The 22,134-nt window shown below is 40.1% G+C and overlaps 2 protein-coding genes across 3 annotated transcripts in view; both read right to left on the bottom strand.

The window, feature by feature from the left end:
- The window catches only part of kiaa1549la (KIAA1549-like a), a 142,254-nt gene extending 135,315 nt beyond the window's left edge, over positions 1-6,939 (bottom strand). Inside the window, exon 1 of the mRNA XM_036152228.1 lies at positions 6,482-6,939. Coding sequence (XP_036008121.1) covers positions 6,482-6,677 — 196 coding nt within the window. The 5' untranslated portion in view covers positions 6,678-6,939. The remainder of the gene's footprint in view (positions 1-6,481) is intronic.
- A 7,212-nt stretch (positions 6,940-14,151) lies between these two features.
- Positions 14,152-22,134, bottom strand: part of LOC105929685 (homeodomain-interacting protein kinase 3) — a 38,575-nt gene continuing 30,592 nt past the window's right edge. For both annotated transcript variants that reach the window (XM_012867558.3, XM_012867559.3), the window contains exons 16-18: positions 20,843-21,111; positions 19,155-19,303; positions 14,152-18,180 (exon numbers count right to left, since the gene is read on the bottom strand). In XM_012867558.3, the coding sequence (XP_012723012.2) occupies positions 17,644-18,180; positions 19,155-19,303; positions 20,843-21,111 (955 nt within the window). In that variant the 3' untranslated portion in view covers positions 14,152-17,643. The remainder of the gene's footprint in view (positions 18,181-19,154; positions 19,304-20,842; positions 21,112-22,134) is intronic.

Raw genomic sequence — 22,134 nt, 5'->3', positions numbered from 1 at the left:
CAGTTCTTGGTGTGGTCTCGGCCTGTTTTTTTTTTTTTATCCTGGTTATCTGATAACGAAGAGCGCATGAGCAGATCGCGTCATCCCCTTACAGTCAGCTGACTGTCCGCGTTTTTTCCGGCGTGTCTGGCTGCACGTCCCGATTCACACTCCATTCAGACAAATTTCAGACATTCATAATAATACTAGCTTCCTTACCGTGCCACACGATTTCCAGAGATGATTCTGCTTAGCAGTGTGATGAACCTCAGTGTCTGTTGTTGTTTCCTGCGTCTGTAAATCCTTATTAGACGTTCGTTTGTCTTATCCACGTCCCAAAAGCCGACTCTGTCTAACCATAACTTCCTGAATGTTACAGGCGCCGCCATTTTGATTTGCTTTGTCCGACCTTCAATCCCAGAGAGCAGCAGTACCACAGATCGTCACTAGGAGGCGAGGCACAACCAAGGAACCGGGATAGTGTGGTGTGTAAACGGTCGTCTCGGCTTGGTTAACTGATCCAAGCTCAGACTGGTCTCGGCTCGGCTCGGTTTAACAAGGGTAGTGTAAATGGGGCTAATATGTCCCCACAGTGAAGTAGAAGGGCCCCTGCCAGTTTTCACAGAAGCTTGACTGTAGTTGGTGTACAATTCCTTTCTCCCACGGGTCCAGGTTGATTTGAATAGCTTCATTCAGCTTCTCCAAACCACCCAGTTGTCTGTATCTGGTAAAATGCTGTCTGCTCATAACTACTTCACACAACCCTAAATTGAAAAATCCAAAATATTCCTTTAATCTTTCAGCAGTTTGGAGTAACCTTGTATTTAGCATAACGCCACTGTTGCACAGTGGGTAACAGCCTCAGCCAAGTTCACTAACCAGAGATGTGAGTGATTATGTAAATGCAAGCAGCAGCATGCATTAAATATATTTGCTTTTTAGTCTAATTACACTGAGCCAAGCATTCAAATTTAAATTTAACCTCAACAGTGTGACCCGAATGCGATCTGGAGCTGCACTGGAATATATAATCTCCTCTTGTTTCACTTTCTTCAACCCTTTTCATAAAATTCAGCATGTTTTGCATAATCTTGCATGCAGAAAGACCAACAAAGAAATCCACCTTATCCTGGCAGACAAAGAAGTTTTTTTTTTTTTTTTTCCCTCTGCAGCGCAATAGACACCAAACTTTTAATCGGATTGTGAGACTCTCAGGGCTCTGATCTCCGGCCAAATCGTCCTCTACAAGAAACCATGGGAGACTTAGAGGAGCCAAGCTTTGCTGAACCTAATCAGCGCAATCGATCACTTTAATTGATTACCACAGGGTAAATCATCATCGGCATCAGGATTTATTACCGACTCTGTGGCCACACATTCAATTCCTCTAAGTCCCGTCCTGCTTATTAGATTCCCCGAATTGGACAAAAAAAAAATGTAAAAACCTTAAAACATGCAAAGATATACCAGCTACCACAAACATTATTGAAACGGTAAAGCTGCGCTTCATCTAGATGGCTTTTATCCCTCTCTGACACCAACAAATCCTGCATCGATAAATGCATTACCGAAAAACAAATTTGTTTCCAAAATGATCACTTAAAGCGCTTCACAGTGCATGCCACATTCAGACGTTTTGAAAATCAATTTACAGTTGGAGCACAGATCCATACAAAACTATCTAGCGCTTCCTGAGTTAGTCGGGCTTTTCGTGTTGACTCAAAATCCCAGCACACTTCTGGACAGTTGGTGAATCAGTCAGGATTCAGCTAGATCTGTTATTTTTGGTTCTTACATGCTCCGAGTTTAGTATTTCAGTGGGTATGAATCCTCGGGTAAGTTGTGATTAATTTCAAGCAAATAAGATAAACAGGTTTAAAATTTTAAAACGGTAAGATAGCAAATCGGAGTCCGTCAACCATACAGATGTATGGGGTAATCAGCGGTCATGACTATGTAAAGTAGGTAGGTCTTCCTTCCAGAAAGGGGAAAACAGTTTTTGAACGCAGTAGAAGTTGTATACACTGCAAAAAGGGAACTCAAAATAAGTAAAATTTTCTTGAATTCTTTGTATTTTCCCTTGATTTAAGCAGGTGAATAAGACTATTTGCCAATGGAATAAGATTTTTGCACTTAAAATAAGAACAATTCATCTCCATCGTCTGCAGAATATCAGCAGAATATCTAATTATCTTATTTTAGGGATAAAAATACTAATTCCACTGGCAAATAGGGTTATTTAGCTGTTCAAATGAGGGAAAATATACTAATTTCAAGAAAACTTTACTTACTTTAAGTTCCCTTTTTGCAGTGTACAAACAAGTCCGCTTTCTATGTTAAAGATATATTCGTGTTGTGATGGACGTTTGACAAGATGGAAAGAAAATAAATAGATGAAGTGTTCAACAAGCCCTGGCGACTGAGACTTTAATTCATCGAACAAGGTAACTATCAGCGCGTCAGTTCTATTACCTCGGTGCAGCACCTCGTTTGTAAAGCTAACACCCTAAATACAATCATTCTTGTGATGTTTCTTTAATGACATCCACTGAAAACGTCCTGCTTCACCCAGGTTTTAGGCATGGCAAAAGTGACATGGAAGATGCATTTTGGTGCAAGATTGATTTTTTAAATGACTTTAACCATCATCTCTGGGAAGAATTAGAGCAGAGGCTGTGAGCCAGGCCCTCTCGTCCAACATCAGTGTCTGACCTCAACGATGCGATTAGGGGATGATGGCCAAAAATGAAAAAGAAAACTGCCATAAACACATAAACTCTTTCAGAAAGCTTTCCAAGAGAGTTGAAACTGTTTTAGCTGCCAAAGGGGTGAGTTGACATATTAAACCCCATGGATTCATAATGGCCTGTCACTCAAGTCCATATGTGTATACCGGCAGATAAGCAAAAACATTTCTGTATTTTTATACAGTAAAATTGGGCTTTTTTTGTAAGCAAGAGACGAGGGTGGTGGGATTATTTAAGCCAGTTGACCAGCTGTGTGTAGCAACAGGCGGCGGAGGAGAAACTCAATTAGTCTTTACTTCTTCTTCAGGCCTGAAATCTGGGTGTAGTGATGGACTCTGACCTGAACCTCCAAAAGCATCTAAAGACAATTACAAGGTTGGCCTTCTATCACATGAGGAACATTTCCAGGATTAAAGGACTAATGTATCAGCAGGATGTGGAAAAACTAATCCATGCATTTATCTTTAGTCCAATCGATTACTCCAAAGGTGCTTTTTTTTTTTTACAGGTCTCCCAAAAAAGTAGATCAGGCAGAAAACTCCGGTCACTAAAACAGCTCAAATGTAAGAAGAGCATGAGGGAAATATTTTGCTGTTTTGAGCCAGTGCCGACATGGCTTTTAATTTAAAAAAAAAAAAACATGCATTTTGTAATTAAAAACACTGGTTGAGCTAATTAGAACTTTGATTAAAATTTCACATACACCATGATGTAACATCAGTGGCGGCGTACACGTCTGGCAGAGGGACGCAGGTTACATTAACAAACACACCAGAGCTCTGCACACACTCTGCTTCGTTGTCTGTCGCTGATGGTTAGGCTCCACTCTTTAACTCGGCGCTTAGACGGCCGTTTTCCAATCCCTGACCGACAAACGAGGAAACTGAGAAAAGTATAAGCTGCAGATCTGTTCCCATGGTGACAATACTCTACTAATAAGTAAAAAGTGTTGGAGAGCTGCGATTACACTCTGAATCTGGATATAATGACCTCACACGGACACTGATGTCCACATGGGAACTGTAAAATATAAGGCTGGCTTTACTATTAAAAAAGGAAACAACAGCCTACTAGTTCCACTCCTATATTACTGTTTAGATGTTTAGGATTGAGTGGCACAGACCCACGTGCTATTGCAACATGCACACTTTTTGTTTTGGTTACATTTACCGACTGTGGATGTAGAACCAACAAAGAAAACTCCTACACACACACTGTACGTAGCTGCAGATGCTCATAAACCACACAGAACCTAGAAACGAGCCTACGAAAACATCTTTTCCCGACTAAGAATGGAGCTGCAGAAAATAAAAACACATAACTGCAGTTTTTAAGCCTACAAAAAGGAGGGAAGAAACAACTGAATGATTAAGTAAGCAGGTAAAATAGAGGACGTAGATCCTTCCTCGTTATAAAAATGCTCGTCTGTAAGTTGCACAGGGACTTTTATATGAATGAGAAAATGTTTTTTTAGGCAGGTGACAGGCCGAGCTAAAAGACAACTAATAAACGCTCTGATCATCTTTTCCTTTTTATGTGACTCTTATAGTCTAATTTACATCCAAGTCAGGAATATGAATGTAGCGAGCCAAAACATGGCTGCTAACCTGACAGATATTTGTTTGTAGTTTGTGCATACTTTCTGAAAATTTCAATTATTTGTCATACTTTAATATTCATGGCTGTATATTTTTTTAACGATATTTTAAAAAAAAAAAAACGCCTCTTAGAATTGAGTTTTATAGTTTGACATATCAGAAGATAACACTTTCTTTGGATTTAAACAAAATGAAGTAGGTGCTGCGAATGAAATGCATTTCATTAGTGGATCATCACTCTTCTGAAAACGTTTGCTTATTCACAAGAATGTTTGTTGATTTGCTGATCTGGGGCACATGGATGTGTGCTAGCGTAATAAGAGACCAATCTGAAGTCCATTATTCTTCAGGAAGAGAGCTAGTTTGTCCATCTTTCCCAGGTTGAGCATCCTGGTAAATTCACACTTCAGGTCAGACCCAGCAATCCTCACAGAAATAAACAAGCAAACTACCCAGCAGATCCAAGTCAAGACTCTGCAGGCCTCGGTGAGTAGGAATATTATTAAAGGTAATGACGATTAAGCAGAGAAAGTCAGAAACAGAATGGCTTGTTTGGAACAGCCAGCAGAAGAAAGCTGCTTCCTTCTAAAAAGCAAAAAGAAATAAAAAAGAAATAAAAATATGGGGGGGGCAACTTGGGTTTGCAAAGTCCCTTTTGAATGAATCCCAGGACTTCTGGATCGACGCCCTTCTGCCACATGAGACCAACGTAGAGATGCTTGGCCATAAACTACAGCTTTGGAAGAAACTAAACAAACACCTGATGGGAGCTTACAAGCACGGTGGTGGAAGGGTGATGGTCTGGGCTTGTGTTGAAGCTGCAGGATTAGGGAATCTTAAAGGTTTTTACTCGACAGTTTCCTTCATCTGTTTACCGTGGTACCGTGGAGTCAGATGGAAGGCCATCTGACAGCTGAGGCCAGTACTGAAGTAATGTAGAAACGAGGAGGAGAAGATTACACCACAAAGTTCTTACTGAAAGAGTAATTGTTGCTAAAAGTGCTTTTAGTTGGTATTGATACATGGGGTGCACTTCGTTTTTTTGCTCACGGTTCTCCAATATTTGCCTTTTTTTTGTGTGTTAAAGTAACAGAGGGAGGGAGGCTTTTGTTTAAATTATTTTTGGAATCTTTGTCCGACATGTTTCCATAAAGTCAGGGTTGTTTTGCCCTTGTCTTGGACTACTGCAGTTTTTTTTCAGCTTCTCTTAATCTTTTAATGATTTTCTTCTTTTTAATTATCTGCTAAACTGTTAAAACGTGAACATTTCAGCCTTTCCAAAAGCTTTTGTCTTTCTCTTTACCCACCTGTGTTTCTGATCTCATGCAATGAGTTTAGATGCTTTTGCAAATGTGAAATGGTGAATGTATTGCTTAAAAACTTATCTTTAAAATACATTAGAAGCATTTGAAAAGGCCTTTACAGAGAGGTGATTGCGTGCTCACTGCTTTTTACAAAATGTTCCTCTTAAAGATGGCTCGGTTGAGTTTGGTTTGGGGTTTTCATCGTATTTGGTGATTTGGTTAGAAAAATGTTTTCCAGATTTCCTCACACACTTTCCACGGTCAGTCTGAACCAGCTGGTGTGTTGGAAAAAAGCGTGTATGACTAAAACACATCATCTCTGCGTATCTTAATACAAATCCACAATAATTTAATAAAATATATCAACTCTGAAATTTGTTTTTAAATGTGACTACAAATGTAAAAAAAAAATAAATAAATAAAAATAAACTACACCAAACGCAAAGATTTGGACACTGTGAGTGGAGGTATGCGGTTCAGAGCGCGCCCCGCTCCAGCTGCCGGTTTTGGAGACCTTGGTGAGAACCTGTCTGGGTTAACAAGCACTAAACCTTATAAATAATGCATCGCATCTCAACAGGTTAAATACAACATGGATTTTGAGGATCAGCTAAACAGTTAAAGGGATCCAAAAACAAGTTATTCAACACAACATAAGTCGCTAAAAAAAACCGAGGAAAAACATCTATTTGCATATATATTAATTTGTATCTAATAGATATGTTTCAATATCTGTATAAATAAACCATTAAGCCAGAGCCTATAGTGAAGATCTGAGGCAGCTCATTCAGCTGATAATGGTGGCATTTAATTTTGGAAGGAAGATCGAGTAAAAGCAACATTAGGGTCTTACCTTCAGCGCCTGAAGAGCTGTGCATCATCAGAACCAGGAGCGCTCCGATGATGATCCCCCTCGGAGTCCTGGACCTTCTCCAGCTCCTCGGCGTACAGGCGGCCGCCATCCCCGCTTCCCGGACCCATGCCGTCTGTTTCACCGCCGTGTTATCGCCGCGGGCGCCTCTGCGAAGGAGCGCATGTTTGGGAGCCATTGATCAACCAATTAATCCCGAATGTAAATCATCTAACAGCGCTGCTGCGGCCAAAGACATCCGATCAAGCTGGCCCCGGTTCGGACAAGCAGGGCTCCGCTCTCCATGAGCCCTCCGGAGACTGGAAGGGTCGACCAGGAGGACGGGCTGGCTTGGATTCGTCTTTCCCTGCTCGCGTCTCAGACCGCGGCGGTCTGTGCGTAAAAAAGCGCTGCTGAGGTCTGGAGTCCCTACCGCGACCGCAAGGCGCTGCGCACCTCTGCTGCTGGATGCGTCAAGGCACAGCCGCCAGGCCGGAAACCCGCAGCCGGTTGTTTCAAAATAAAAGCGTGTGATTAGCGAGGATGGCGTTCCAGAGGTATGTCACCCATGGGCGGCTCCGGACACCTTTGAGAGTGGCACCGGACCGCTAAAATGTTTTATAAAAACAGCAGGATTTAGGGGTTGGAAAATGAAAAGGAACACAATATAAAATAGAATACAGTCATAAACATAAATACATTTAAAATATGGATTAAATCAGCAACTACTGGGGCTCATTAACTCCTGAATTGAATTAGTATTTATAAAAAAAAAAATAGGCACACAGGATCCAGATCCAGATGTACTTGTGTGAAGTTAAAGAACACCATAGATTGCTCTTAATTTTTTCATACATATTTGAAAAACGTGGCCTACATTTGCATTCATCCCCATTGAATCAACTTTTTGTGGGTCCAGTTTGTGTTCTGGGTGCTGGCGGTGCTAATTTTCTTCAACACATAGTGTTTAACATGTTGGCCAAAAAGTTACATGTTGGTCTTATGTAACCAGAGCATCTTCTTTCACATGGTTGCCGGTCCCCTACAATGCTCGCTGCAAACCACAAACAGGACTTCTTCTAGCTTTGTTCTGGCTGCTCTCCCACAAATGCCAGATTTGTGCTGTCATCTTTACTCTTTAGCTGCAGCTCCTCCAAAGTACACTGACATACTCTTCACATCTCTTAATGATTGTGTGAAATATGCTCTGTTATATGTTCAAAGCTTAGGGTACTATTTTATAACCTTACCCTGTTTTTAAAGCTTCTGCATAGCTTTATTCCTTGTACCGTCTGCTGTGCTCCTTGATCTGATTGATGCTGTTTGTTCTCTAATGTTCTTTCTGGGTTAGATTAAATTACACAAGGACTCCGTTTATAGAAGGTGACTTCTTAAGGATGCATTTTTTAAGAGTGCCAGGGTAAAGGGGACTTTTAAGATTTTATTTGTGAAAAATAATTGAAAACTTTTTTATCCTCCCACTTAACAATTATGCTGCTGAGGAGTGACTGCTGCAAGTCATTGGCTTGATGCTATTTACTGGCTAAGATGACATGTGATGTGAACTGGTGCTATAAAAATAAACTGACCTGAATTGAACTCAAAGATGTGAGATTAAATTAATGACTAATATAAGATATGACCTAAAAAAAAAGATGGAGAAATGTAAAAAACTAAATACAGAACAATGTAAAAAAAAAAATGTAATGAGTAGATGAGTCAAGAAACAAAACTGGCTATGATTTATGGCATAAAAAAATACACATTTCTAAACAACAGAAACTTCTCACATGATTACAGGTTAGTACTGAGTCATCATCAATAAAACAGCCATCATCTCTAGGCACTTTGCAGTGTCAACTTTATACTGAATAAATGATGTGGAAACCAATTTGGCTTGATTTCCAATTGATTCCAGTCCAACATGCCAGGTTGAGCTCTGGTCAAAGCTTTCCAGAAGGTGTCCTCTAACACAAAATAAAAGGTGGAAGTCAGATGACTATATGATCAGGAACAAAATGCAAATTTAAACAAATTATCTCCGCTGTACACTGCTTGAAACAAAACTCTGTTTTCCCATCAGGAGTTATTAACTAAAAAAAGAGCTAATGAACTGCCATGCACATTAGTTAGTATATGCTCTATACCGTATTACTTTATAGTTTTACACGAGTCTTATGCGATGAAACTATTTTTTGTTTGTTTGTTTAATTTTAAAGGCCATTTCCGGTGGACAGGTAACATATTCAGCTTAACGCAGCTTCAGGCAGCTTGAAAATGGTCTGTTTGGTTGTTGTGATCACCAACCAGAGACGAATTATCCGCAGTTCTTCAAACAGATATAAATTAACTCATCTGTATTGTTAGTCTTGTCCATTTTTTTGGAGGTTGCTGCAGCAGCATCGCAGCATAAGAAGTCAGGCCTGGGGAGCGACGAGTCGCAGCGTCGCGTTTATCTTTTTAGATGTCGGTTGGCGCCCCCTGGTGGCGGCTAGTGACAACGCAACAGGCAGAAAAGCTGTAATGGACTGAAATGAACCCATAGAAAGTAAACGGACACGCTCTCAAAAGTTGTTTTAGAACTATTCAAAGCTTATCTTTATCCCCATGGAGGTCTGTTTGTGTATTCTTTTTTTTTTAAATTGTGTCTTTGTTGTTGCTTTTTGTCAGAAAAAAATTAAGTCATCACAATTAAAATATGTATAAAAAAATCTAATAATTTATAGCAACAAAGACAACAATAATGATCATCATAATGATATAATGTGTTTAGCTGGACTGAATGAGAACCCACTAATGCAGAAGGAAAATATCCAAACCACCAATATTACGGACCACTTTCTTTACCTTAATATTCTCCTGCTGCTCCAAATATGCAGAAGTTGCAGTAACTGCTAGCTTTTCCCCATAGAAGGTAGCCCTTGTGTAGTGAGTTCACTGTCTTTCCTGCATGGAGCTATTGCTGCCAGTACTTTCTGTGGTTGGCCATCTTGATCCTGGACGGAGCCGCTGTTGGACCAACTGCTGCCACAAACTGTGCATACTTTTTTCTTTCCCATAAAACAAACTCCTGGATCACTACTTCTGTATTTATTACCTGAATAGAGGGATTGACGAAGCTGCCGCTGCATTTATCTTTTTGTTCTCTCTTTTCGTTTAATGTTAAAAGTAATTCTGGCTCATTTCTTCTTCTTTTTTTTTCCAGAACGTTATTTATGAAGCTACTGCTCCATTTAACACCGTGTCCCATTTTTTAATTTACATTTTGCAGCAAGTGCCACCTACAGAGTTCCCTCTTCCACCCAAGATTTAGACTTCTGTTTCCTTTCCCTTATAATATGCTCCAGGCTCAGTGCTTCTGTATTTGTTTCTCTTTAACTGAGAGCCATCACCTTTGCACACTCTCCATCTTTTATTCCTGTGGAACAGCCATCACAAACTCTAGTTGTCAACAACTGATGTCCTGTAACTTTTAACAATGTTTTTGTTTAACTGGCCTGAATCTCTGATGATTATATAATTAGCAGAACTCGGTAGCACTTGATCGCATGCTGAGGAGGTAAATTATCCGTTTAATGGTGTGTGTTGGACCAGAGATACAATTTAAAGTTGTATGGGAGTCATCAAGAAACGGACATTCTTCCGACAGCAATCAGACTACAGCCTCTATTTTTTTTTAGTTCCTGACCAGTCATCCACTAAAGCCACTGCTTATATTTTAATTTTGCTTTCCAATAGAAAATATGCCCTGGTTCAGTAGTTGTGTCAATAATTGAGCTACTGATTGCTATTATTTTCTGACCTCTATTTGAAGAAGTTAATTTCAATTCAGTTTATTTAGAGCATCAAGTCACAAAATGTCACGCCAGGGAACTTTACAAAGTCAGTCATAGAGACTGACTGGTTAAAAAGTTTCCTATCTAATCAAACCCAGCAGATTGTATCGAGTTACTGACTTGCAGCATAAGGCAAGTTTATTTGTGTACAAATGTGCTACACAAGTTTATTTGTGTAGCACATTTCAAGACAATTCAAAGTGCTCTACAGGAACAGAACAAATAAAACATTACAGAAGAAAGTACATTGCAGTGAAATAGTAGCACCAGGTCTGTGTTGGTCCAAAAATTTTTACTTCAGTTTTGTATTTATATTTTGTATTTATTCAGCATTAATATTTTTGGCACATCCATGCATTGATTTCTTATAAGCATTTACTCAGCACTTGAATGAGTTTATAGTCACCTGGCTCACCAGAGCTGTGTCGTCTGCATAGTTATGGTAACTGATCTGAGCTAGAAGGAGCATGTAAATATCGACCCAAAGATCCCTCCTGGGTAGGAGGGAACCCAGGAGGGACCCTTGGGGAACCCTGCATGCAATGTTTGTGGTCCTTGATGTAAAATTACCTACTGACACAAAAGTCCCTGTCCTTTAAGTGGGATTTAAACCATCCAAATGTTGTCCCAGAAAGGCTGACCTAGTTTTCTAGGTGCTCCAATAAATAGAAGTGATCAACTATGTGGAATGCTGCACTCAGGTCCATTAATACACTCCTCCTAGATGAGCATGTATCCATAATAGACCGTCCTTGCATTATTCACTTTGCAGCAATTCCTCGTACCTAACGCCGGTGTCCATGCACGCTCTTTCAGCTTGCTGGCTGCGCTTGGGCCCTTCTAGTGTTACATATCAAGTGAGCTTCGGTTTCACAGCTCCACTGTATACTTTGAAAATGGCAGCGAGTTACAAGAAGCAAACTGATGGAATTAATTTTACTCTTCTATACGTTTTATTTTTATTTACTATGTTTATTGAATTTATCATGTATTTACTCATTACTATTGAAAGGTTTTTAAGGTTTGAGTTTATTCAGACACCAAAGTGTTTTTTCATTTAACTGATATTTCTCTCTGCTATGTTAAAAAGTAAGGCCTGGTACAAGAAACAGCCTCACCATAAATGTTGATTGTTTTTGTAAAGCTCTATCTCATCTGTGATGAATTGCACCCAGCCATGTGTGTATCCTCTCTTTCGTGGTCACTGAATGGTCAATTGTCAAGATTGTTCTGTATACCTGAAACTGCTAGTTTGTGATGTCAAAGGTCACACTAAAGTATGTTTCTCCCTTCCTTAAGCTCTGCAAATGTAACTAGGGCCCTCCCTCTTTAAGATAATAAAAGTAAGAGGCGACAGGAATGTGTTTCAGAACGGGTAAAAGATGTAACCGAAACATCTTCTGGCGTTCTCCTTGCAAGATCTAACTTCTCTGTTGTCTTTCTTCCTTGTATTGTTTAATGAATGTTTTAGGTGTTTGAACCTGACACCAACTGTCTTACAGGTTTATGAAAAGAGGAAAGCCAAAGAAGAAACAGGACCAGGAATTATTTGGGAGATTCTTTCACGTGAACTCCCTGAGGAGCAGAACATGGTCTTGCACATGCGCAGTTATTTAAAAAGGAGAACTGGGTGTTTCTTACCTACATTTCCAGATAAATCATCCACTCTACCCTTAAAAGGGGCCATGACAACAAATTAAATGTAAGTTTTGGGGGTATAATATGATCTGTTGTGCACTGATAACTGTAAATATCAAGAGTGTGTACCAAAAGACCAGCTCAGGGGTGGTCAGCTTTGAGGCTATGTATTTCGGTTAGCTTGGCCTCGCCTGTCTGACACCCTGCAACACAAACACTTCCACCCGCCATAAAACCATAATATTGATTTGTGATGGAGTGTTGCGGGGAGTGGAGAGAGGTGTGGATGGAGGGGGAAGGGGTGTGGGGGAGCGTTTGACTGGTTTTCCAAAATATGGTAGCTGCAAATCATTACCGTACCCAACACTTTTCCTGACGAGGGACATTTGGCCTGACAAAACAAGCAATTTTTTTTAAATGAAATTCTTAGGAGAATTTACATATGTAGCAATATCAACTACATGAAATGGTTTATACAGGGATGTCATGGTACCTTTAAGCCTATACTTAAAAGTAGACAAAAAAAGTAAAGTAACCTGGGAGTTGGTTCCACAGGAGAGCCTGATAGCTAAAGGATCTGCCTCCCATTCTACTTTTAGAGACTCTAGGAACCACCAGCAGACCTGCAGTCTGAGAGCGAAGTGCTCTGTTAGGAACATACGGGGTAATCAGAGCTCTGATATTTGATGGAGCTTGATTATTAAGGGCTTTATATGTTAGGAGAATTTTAAATTATATTCTTGATTTAACAGGAAGCCAATGAAGGGAAGCTAAAATTGGAGAAACATGATCTCTCGTTGATATTCATCAGAACTCTTGCTGCAGCATTTTGTATCAGATGGATGCTGTGAACTGCATTTTGTGGACTTCCTGATTGTAAAGAATTGCAATAGTCCAGCCTTTTAAGGCTGGACTATTGCAGCCTTAGTAAGTAGTAACAAATGCTTGGACTAGTTTTTCTGCGTCGCTACTGGACAGAATATTTCTCGCTTTGGCAATATTCCTGAGGTGAAAGAGGGAACCTGTTTAAAATGGGAGTAAAATAATATGCCCTGGTCAAAAATAAAAAAAAATTATAATATATATATATATAATTAACAGGCCAATTTAATATAGGTAGGCAATTTCTTTCCCCAAACATTGTAGTCCAAAGACGACAACCTTCTGTCTTGCTAAAAGAACATTTTAAGTCATCCATTTTTTTGTCTTTTAGACTTGCCTGTAGTCAAAGCAATAGGTTGGATTCATCGGGATTTATGGATAAATATAGCTGTTGTCAGATTTTAAGTAAATTTATACCATGCTTTAGGATAATTTTAACAATTCTAAGCATATACAAAAGAGTTGGCCCAAGCACTGAACCCTGTGGTACTATACACGCAACCATGGAGTTTTAAGATTGTTTACATGAACAAACTGGAATCTGTCAGACATAAGATTTAAATCAACTAGTGCTGTTCCCATGATCTCTACAGCACGTTCAAGTCTTTCTCAGAGAATGTTGTAATCATGTGCATCAAATGCAGCACTGTGATCTAGCAGAAGTACAGACCAGCCGAGGTCACAAGAATATCATTAGTGACTTTAACCAGAGCTATGATGAGCTCTGAAGCCTGACCGAATCTCTTCAAACAGGTAATTGTATAAATGCTCATATACTTGATTAGTGATGATTCGCTTAAACATTTTAGATAAAGGCAGGTTAGAAATAGATCTGAAATTTATTAAGTCATCTTGATCAATTCTTAAGTAAAGGTTTAATTGGAGCTACCTTAAAAGCCTGTGATACATATATGTTTACTAAAAATAGATTATCTAAAATGAGCAAGGGAATAAAAAGGAACACTTTAAAATAATTTGGTTGGTATTGGGTCTAACATACAAGCTGAAACTAGTATTTGATAACTCAGAAAACTCAACAGGATCAAAAACGTCCAAACACAGGTCAGATTTCACAGTTGCCTAAAATGCTGCCTCGTTTGATGATTTAATCATGTTCAGGGAGATGCCAACAAAATTATTCTTAACAGAATCAATTTTATTTAAAAAGAATCCCATGAAGTCATCACTCCTGAGAACTGAGGGAATGGATGGCTCAACAGATTTATGAGTTTGGCAACTGTAGTTAAATTAAATCAGAAAGTATTTGATGCTTCACTCCTTTACAATGAAGCAATGACCAAAAAGAACAACAGTGAGTGAAGCAAAAGATTTTTTTTTATTCAAAGTGAATCTCAACATTTTATACAATAAATTCAGAATTTGACACTCACCAATAAGAGTCACCAAGAAGGAACCCGCTTTTTGTGACAAAGTACATAAGGCTTGGTCACATTGAAACTCACTGAGAACTAGCGAAGGGAGGAGGGGGATGACGCAAACTGGTAAGACACACATCAAAACATCCAAACAATTATTTTTCCCAGTCCTCATATATTGTTGAATATTGCACAGTGCAGTTGCTACAAGTCACACTAGAGTAGCATTTAAGATTAACAAAAACAAATCAAGGAATAAAAATCATAAAGCCACAAAATTCTACACACATTTAGAACAGTAACAGCTTACATTTTGCAATCGTGTCTACATGTTTGTGCCTAAGCACAATAATTAATAATTTTACACGTTAAATTTCATACGGATTCAAACTCAGAAGCCAAATGTGACGTTCGGGTACACGTTTGATTGATATGGTGGTTTTTTTTTTTCTGTATATGCTGGTTCCCAGTGAAAGCAGGCATGGAGGCGAGTAGATCTGCATTACTACTTATTGTCTACATAGTGTGGATTACAATGTATGATTAAAAAAAACAAAAGCCTCCCCACAAGCTTTTACAAGTATTACCGTAGTTTGTAGGCCTGCTGTGTTGCAGAAGGCTGCTGGGCTCTATGTCCTTTGCTAAGCTTTGGATCAGGGACTGTGTGACACCCCCCCCTGGTGTCTTTGATGATGCAACTGTTGGCGTCAATCTGGAGGGACATGAGATTTATACACCCAAAGTAATCAATCCAAAGTGGTGGTGGGTGGGATTACAGCGTGGGATGTCACCCTATGACGAGCCGACACACCTGGGAGGGGGGGTTGCACAGACAGGCTGCACTCCACAATATAGAAAAAAAAACAACATTTGTTGTGCACAACACAAACCTTAACATAACCAAACCGTAGCATAGCAGACAAGCACACAAAATACACCCAATACCTAAATAACAGAGCAAAACCATTATACTGTTATGTAATGATTAGATCAGGGTGGGGAAACTTTGGACCTAAACTTTGATTATGAGTCGAGTGATGGATAAAGCGTTTAAAAAAAAAAAAAGAAAAAAAAGAAACCCATTACGAAACATACAATATCTACCAATGGTAATAGCTGCATACAAGTACTAGCAACACCCAAAACGCAGAAAACCAAAATGCTTTGCTTGCAAACCATAAACTGATTTCTAACCTTTCCACAAGTACATTCACGGTGTGAGATAAAGCTTTGCATTTGTGAACATTACTCAGGCCCCTTGTCTTTTAGTGCTGCACGTTGTTCTTGGTGAGTTAAAAAAAAAAAAAATTCCCTGATTAGGATTTTCTTAGGATTCTGTAAAAATGTAAAATTAAAACAAAACAAAAAAAAAAGCAATATTTGTTTTCCATCTTCATCTACAGAACAGACTTTGGGGGGTTTTGTGATGTGAAAACAGGTTCCGACCCCGGAAAGGAGCTAGCCTACGATATTCCCCGACTGCTTTGATATCGCACACGTCATCCATCAGCCACTGGGTGAGGAAAAGGCACTAAGTTATACAGTACGAAGAGTTGCAAATACAGTCCTATAACGGAGATAAAAGCCGTGTTGTTGAAAGGAAAGACGATAATACATCACACTGGTTACAGAATCAAAGAGCGAACCCAGCCTACATTTCAAATACTGATGCTAAATACACACAAAAAATACACACACACACGCACGCACACACCAAAGAGCAACAGAATAAAAAATAAATCAAAAAGGAAAACTTAACTTCCGATACAGCAGTTTACAAACACTTCAAAACAACAAAGCCAATATACAGAGGCACTAGCATAAAGGAGTAGCATTCAATACACTCTGATTAGAGGAAAACCCACGTATGCTTTTATCTAGTCGCCCAAACTACGATACGAAGGAGAGACTGCAGGCCAGAAACAGATTGATCCTCTAAATTCACAGCTACCAAGTGGCGGATAATCAGTACATAGCAGCTTATTATCTATACATTCCAAATACAATTAGCAAACAGCTCAGAAAAAAAAAATAAAACCTCAACCTCTTATTGTTTTTTTTTTTTTTTAAAATAGAGATTTAACAATATATTCCAAAAACAAAAAATTTAGTCCGCGACTGCAACAGTATATGCTGGAGGTGACAGAAATATGATCGACCATGCTTCCGAAATGATTCAACGAATAAAGTCTTTGGTGTTGATTGGAGTGAAACGCCGGTGGGTAAAGAGCACGACTCGCACAACGGCACGCTGGAAATCAAATGAAAACATAAACACACACACACAAAAAAAATAATTAATAATCAAGGCTTCGCTTCCACCCTGAAGGAATGTATGAAAACTGACAACAGGTTTCAATACGTGGGGGAGGGGGGAGACAAAAGCTTCGTCGACAATAATTACTGATACGACTAATACTCAAAAGCCCAGCAGTGATACTGTTAAGTTGATAGGTTACTTCAAACACTGAGAAATATCTTAAAAGCTTAAAACATTAAACAAGTCTATGCCACTCCCAAAAAAATCTAAAACGCAAATCTAGCCTAAATGCGAGATAATAAAAACACAGCAACCCAGAGGATCTAGATTGTATTGCAGTTACAGTAAACAGTGACAATACTGTTATGAATTAAGTACTATAGTGAATAGAAATCGATTATCAAAATATCAAATCACTCTTTATGTACATTAAAAGCTAATTCAGTCAGAGCCCTATATGTGCAGCCTCTAGTTAGATTAAACCCACACTGAGTTAGAAAGCGTAAAGTAAAACAAGCCCATGCACATGATCCTCGTCTGGTTTTAAAAGCCCATTCTCGTTCAGAGTCTGGAGGTTAAGTGCTGCAACCCCATTTTAAATTCAAACGTACAATCTAAATGCTCCTGAAGTAACGTCAAAGACTCGAAGGGTTTTTAAGGCACTAAGAAGGAAGCAGACGGGAGCCTTCGATTCGGGGTTCGCGCGGCCAGGTCGGCTTATCGAGCCGAGCGGCGCACGAGTTGCAAGGCAACACAGATAAAGGGAGCGGGAGGCTGAGCGACCCCGACAGCGTAATCCAAAAAAAAAAAAAAAACCCAAAAAAAAAAAAACAACAACTCGATTTTCCAGCCTTGATTCAGATCAGATCGATGACAGGAGGTAATGCACAAACACGCTCTCCTAATTGCCGTAGAAACTCATTCACTGTTACGATTTGAAGTTTCCCCCACAGGCAGACAGTCTCTGCTGCTACAGTCAGACATGATCGACAACCTGTGGAGACCCGTCAGATTACAGAAAAATCACAAAAATTAACTCCGCTCTGCTCTTAACTCAACAAAAGTGTTCATGTTGTGCTCTGATGGGGGGTCTCCCTGCCCAGGTGGCAGCCCCAGTCCATTTCTTCTTGAGCCTCCTGTTCAGAGGGAGGCGCGGCTCCTCCGTCCTGCTCCTCAGATGTAAGAGAACTGGGGGTGGTGGCTGAGCTTGGTGGGGCTCAGGTGGAAGCCTGCGAAGCTGGCTGGGGAGGCCATGTACGGGTGAGGGGGGGCCGGGGGAGGGAAGGGCGGCTTGAACTGGTGCGGGTGGTGGCTGTAGCCGGGCTGAAGGTGAGGGTTGACGGTCGGGGAGGGAAGGAGGCGGTGCGAGGCGGCGGGGTGTCCCGGGTGGTGGGGGTGCGCGCTGATGCCCAGGGTGACCTGGTGGAGCAACGCTCCGCCTTGGGGATGGGAGAGGCCGAAGCCGTGCTGGAGGAGAGGGGGAGGGGGAGGGCGAGAGGGGAGGATGGGGTGGTGGGCGGCGGTGAGAGGCCCGCTGGAGGAGTAGGAGAGCAGGGTGTGAGGGCCGGCGGTGCTGTGCGTGGGGCTGTTGTGGTGCAGGTGTGTGAAGGTGTGCGTGTGAACAGTAGGAGGGATGTAGGCGTGCGGTCGCAGAGGCCCATAGTTGCCGTTCCACTCTTTGTTGCTGTGGTTTGAACCGTACGGCTGAACCTGAAAGTAAAACCAGAAAAAAAACAAAAAAAACACGATGAGAACAGAAACGTCCCGGCTAAAAGCCAAGGTATCAGAAAACACCAACGGCATTACTTTAAACCAGGGGTGTCAAACATACGGCCCGCCGAACAATTTAGTCTGGCCCTGTGGCTAAATGCATTATCATTATATATATAAAAAAAAATAAAAAATCTTGTCCTGTCTGGCAATGTGGCAATAAGATGCCACAAAGAGCTCATCAGATTTGACTTTCACAAGTGGACAAGATAAAAGGAAGAGAATGATAAAACAATTATTGAAAAAAACATGTACTTCGTTTGATTGAAAATATGCAGTTCCTATATTGTCCATGAGGGGCGCTGTGTTTTAATTAGCAGATTAAGCTTCAGGTGTGGAAAAATTCAAATCATTTCTTAATTTTTATCTGTTTGATGTATTTTGTCATGCAGGACAGTGTTTTTAAGTTACAAAAAATGTGAATAAATGTTTTTCAACATTGTATAATCACTGTGATCAGTTCTTATGCATAATGCACAAGTAAATGTTTAACTGAGTAAAAGTATTGTTGAAATTGCACATACTTTTCTTAAAAACACTGAGGTTATTCATAATATATTGTGTAAAAGTGAAATTAACTTAATATAAAAATCAACAAGTCCACATTTATTAGTTCTATTTAATCTTGCAATGAGTTTACTCATGTGGCCCTCTTGAGATCAGATTAAGCTGTATGCGGCCCCTCAACCAAAATGAGTTTGACACCCCTGCTTTAAACACATCAGTAACATTTGCTGCTGTATAAAACCATAATCCTGGAAGGTTCTGGACTCATTTGATTCAATTCAATTCAATTTTATTTATATAGCGCCAATTCATGAAACATGTCATCTCGAGGCACTTTACAAAGTCAGAATCAATCATATTTGAGTAAAATCCATCTAAACCAAAGAAGGGAGGTAACCTGAACTAACCTGACCAAAGCACAGATGGTGCTGCTGCTGCTGCCCTGTCAGCTTCTGCTGCCGGGACAGGATGGGGGCGGATGGTAGGAGGGGGACGGAGGAGGCAGCGCTCTGTTGTCCACCGAGACTGCAGCGCCCTTTGGACCGGGACCAGGATTCTGGGATTGAAGACAGACAAGCAGGCGAAAGTTGATCCAGCAATACAACATAAAACGGCAAAACATAAAAACAAGTTACAGGGACCTGCAGAACCGACAGTAAAGCAAATAAAGACTAGAGATGCATCAATCAGCCGGCCAGATACCGGCGTCTGTAAATGTTTCTTTAACTGGCTCTGATCAGGGATCAGTAGGGCAAACACTGAAATTTGTTTTTATTATTTTGCTAACTTGTTAAAATCAATGAATACTAAGAAATGCTAAAGTTGTTTTCGGTCAATGAAGTCAAGCAACAGCACGTACTTTGATAAACCCTTTTTCTGAGTTCATCAAATCTGCGTTTGGGAGATAAAATGACAAATTCCTGAGCTTTCCATTGAATTTAAACTATTTTATGCAGCACATTTTTACTTTTAAATGAATCATTATTTTAGTGTGGAAAAAAACAAGACCGCAAAGAAAACTAGAAGCTGGTATTGGCTGCGAAAAACCTGATTGGTGCATCTCAATAAGACTTCAAAAATACATATAAGAAAGCGATTTTAAAAATAAATAAATTCCATGTGGTAAAATATCTGTTATCCAAAAAACTACAACTACAATACTGCATGGTGGTGTGCTTGGTGGATAAAACTGCTTAAATGCAAAAGTGTGACAATTAGCTGTTAAAGCCCTGATATCTGACTTCTGTTTATTACAGTGATTAAACCTTTTTTCAGTGACAAACACAAACACAGCATCTCTGAAGGAAACAAAAACAAATTAAAGAGCCTGGAAAGAGGAAGATGATGTTGGCACGCAGAAAAGGGGCATCGCATGAACAACAAGTTGCTCCACGGACTCTGATGTGTATCCGTTTTAAACCATCTGTGACTCCAACCGACAGTCTGGGGAGAAGAGAAAGGTAGAAACTGATTTCACATCAGCGTCTCGGGCAACTTTTGCTGCTGCCAAACGAGAACCAGCAGAGGAAAAAACAAAGGCTTAGCCCAACTCCAGATGAAATGCATCCACCTTTCCCTCCAAAGCAACTTTGTTATTTTATTTTTGAAAGTATGTGTTAATTTTCTCAGAGGAGACTCCTCCTATTATCATATTCAAAAGAAGAAAAATAGATAATTACAAAGCAAAAGGGTGGCTTCAAGGATAAATAAATCTTGAAGTCTTATTAAAACTAACTAAAAATTTACTGAAGGGAAAGTTATTAATAAGAAATAGGCGATGCCAGCAGCTTGCCTACAATGGATGCATCTATGGGGTGTGAGGGCTAAGGCTTATTCTAATCTCTGCTGGTGTCTCTTGATCACCTGTTATAGCCCCTATGACCCACTAGGGGGCGGTAAGGCCCTACTTCTTCCATTTGACCTGCAAAGCAGACGCGGCCAAAGCACAGGAGACGCCACATGGCAGGTGGTAAGATGTAGGAACGTTTGCGGTTAAAAAGGAAAACATGTTCCTTGGTGGGTTAGTGCACAAACATTTTCACAACAAACCAACCAACCAACAGACGGATATGAAGATATTTCCCCCCCCACTGACCTGTTCTCTGGACACGCTCCTGCATGTTGTGAGTTTTGTTGTTGCTCTGCACCCTCATCGGTGGAACTATCATGGTTCTGATGCCCCGGGGGGTCCGGCCCTGCTCGGAGGGCGGGGTCAGGGGCTCCAACACGGCGGCTAAGGGAGAACGGTTGTTGTTGTTAAGGTAGCGGTAGGCGCTGTTGCCACGCTGGGATGCCGACGTGTCCGACGAGGGTGAGCCTTCCACCGTGTCGCAACCGCTTTCATGGCCGTCGTCTTCAGACATGCTGAACAAAGAGAGAGAGGTTGTTGGAGCACGTCAGCATATTTAGCTGAATCATGAAAACAGCAGCATTGGTTGTTGCATAGAGTGAAGCGCCTTCAAATTAAATACATGTACAGAGGTTTCTCTCAACTAAAGAGACCGTTATCAGGTTTTTGTTTTTTTTTTGCTTTTGTAGCACTAGTTAGGGCTGGGCGATAAATCGATTTAATCGATTAATTCGAATTTACAATTCTTTAAGATTTCATTTTTGGAAAATCTGAATTTTATTTTGCCAATACACTCATTGAGTTTCCATGAAGAGAACAGTATGTGATGCTGAATATATGTTTAGGCAAATATATTGTCAAGTGGAAACTTTTTTTACCATAATATGAGGTACTTCATTTACTTATATACTTTTTTTTTTAACTGAGTTTGAAGTTCACAAGTGCAGTGAAGCCTGTTCTTAGCTCAATGTGTAATACCACTAGCAGCAAATGTTTTGTTATATTTTCATTGTTTATAATGGCACGGCTGCCATCTTGTTTTACAAGCATGTTTCACAGCTTGTTTTTAGTTGCATTTTGAATTCAGGTCAACTCCCTGACGAAATACTTGACATAAAAAGCAAGGTTTTAAAATAATTTCTTTAATTTCTTTTTATGAAACAAAAAGGAGGAAAAAAAAAAATCGATTAATCGGATTTGGTATGATAAAATCGGAGATTTATTTTTTATTCCATATCGCCCAGCCCTAGCACTAGTGATCTTTATTTATGAGTAAGGTGATAGGACGAAGGGCAGAGTGAAGGGGGTGGCATGCAGTAAATAACCTGGAGTCAGAAATCAAACCTGGGACTGCTTTAAAGGAAGAAAAAGTGATAATGACACCTAAAGGTTAAAATCAGAATAACATACACAATGCCTTTCACAAAGACCCCCCCCCCCAATTTACCCAACGGTCCTGCAGCTGTTAAACTCATTTCTGACCTGCTTCTCTTACTGGCTTCCATGTTTGCTGGCTGCTGCTCTTTTGCTAAGACAAA

The sequence above is a fragment of the Fundulus heteroclitus genome, chromosome 2 (assembly GCF_011125445.2).
Source record: "Fundulus heteroclitus isolate FHET01 chromosome 2, MU-UCD_Fhet_4.1, whole genome shotgun sequence".
Lineage (NCBI taxonomy): Eukaryota > Metazoa > Chordata > Actinopteri > Cyprinodontiformes > Fundulidae > Fundulus > Fundulus heteroclitus.
Note: the sequence above shows the minus strand (reverse complement) of the source record. Positions and strands in the feature narration are given on the sequence as shown.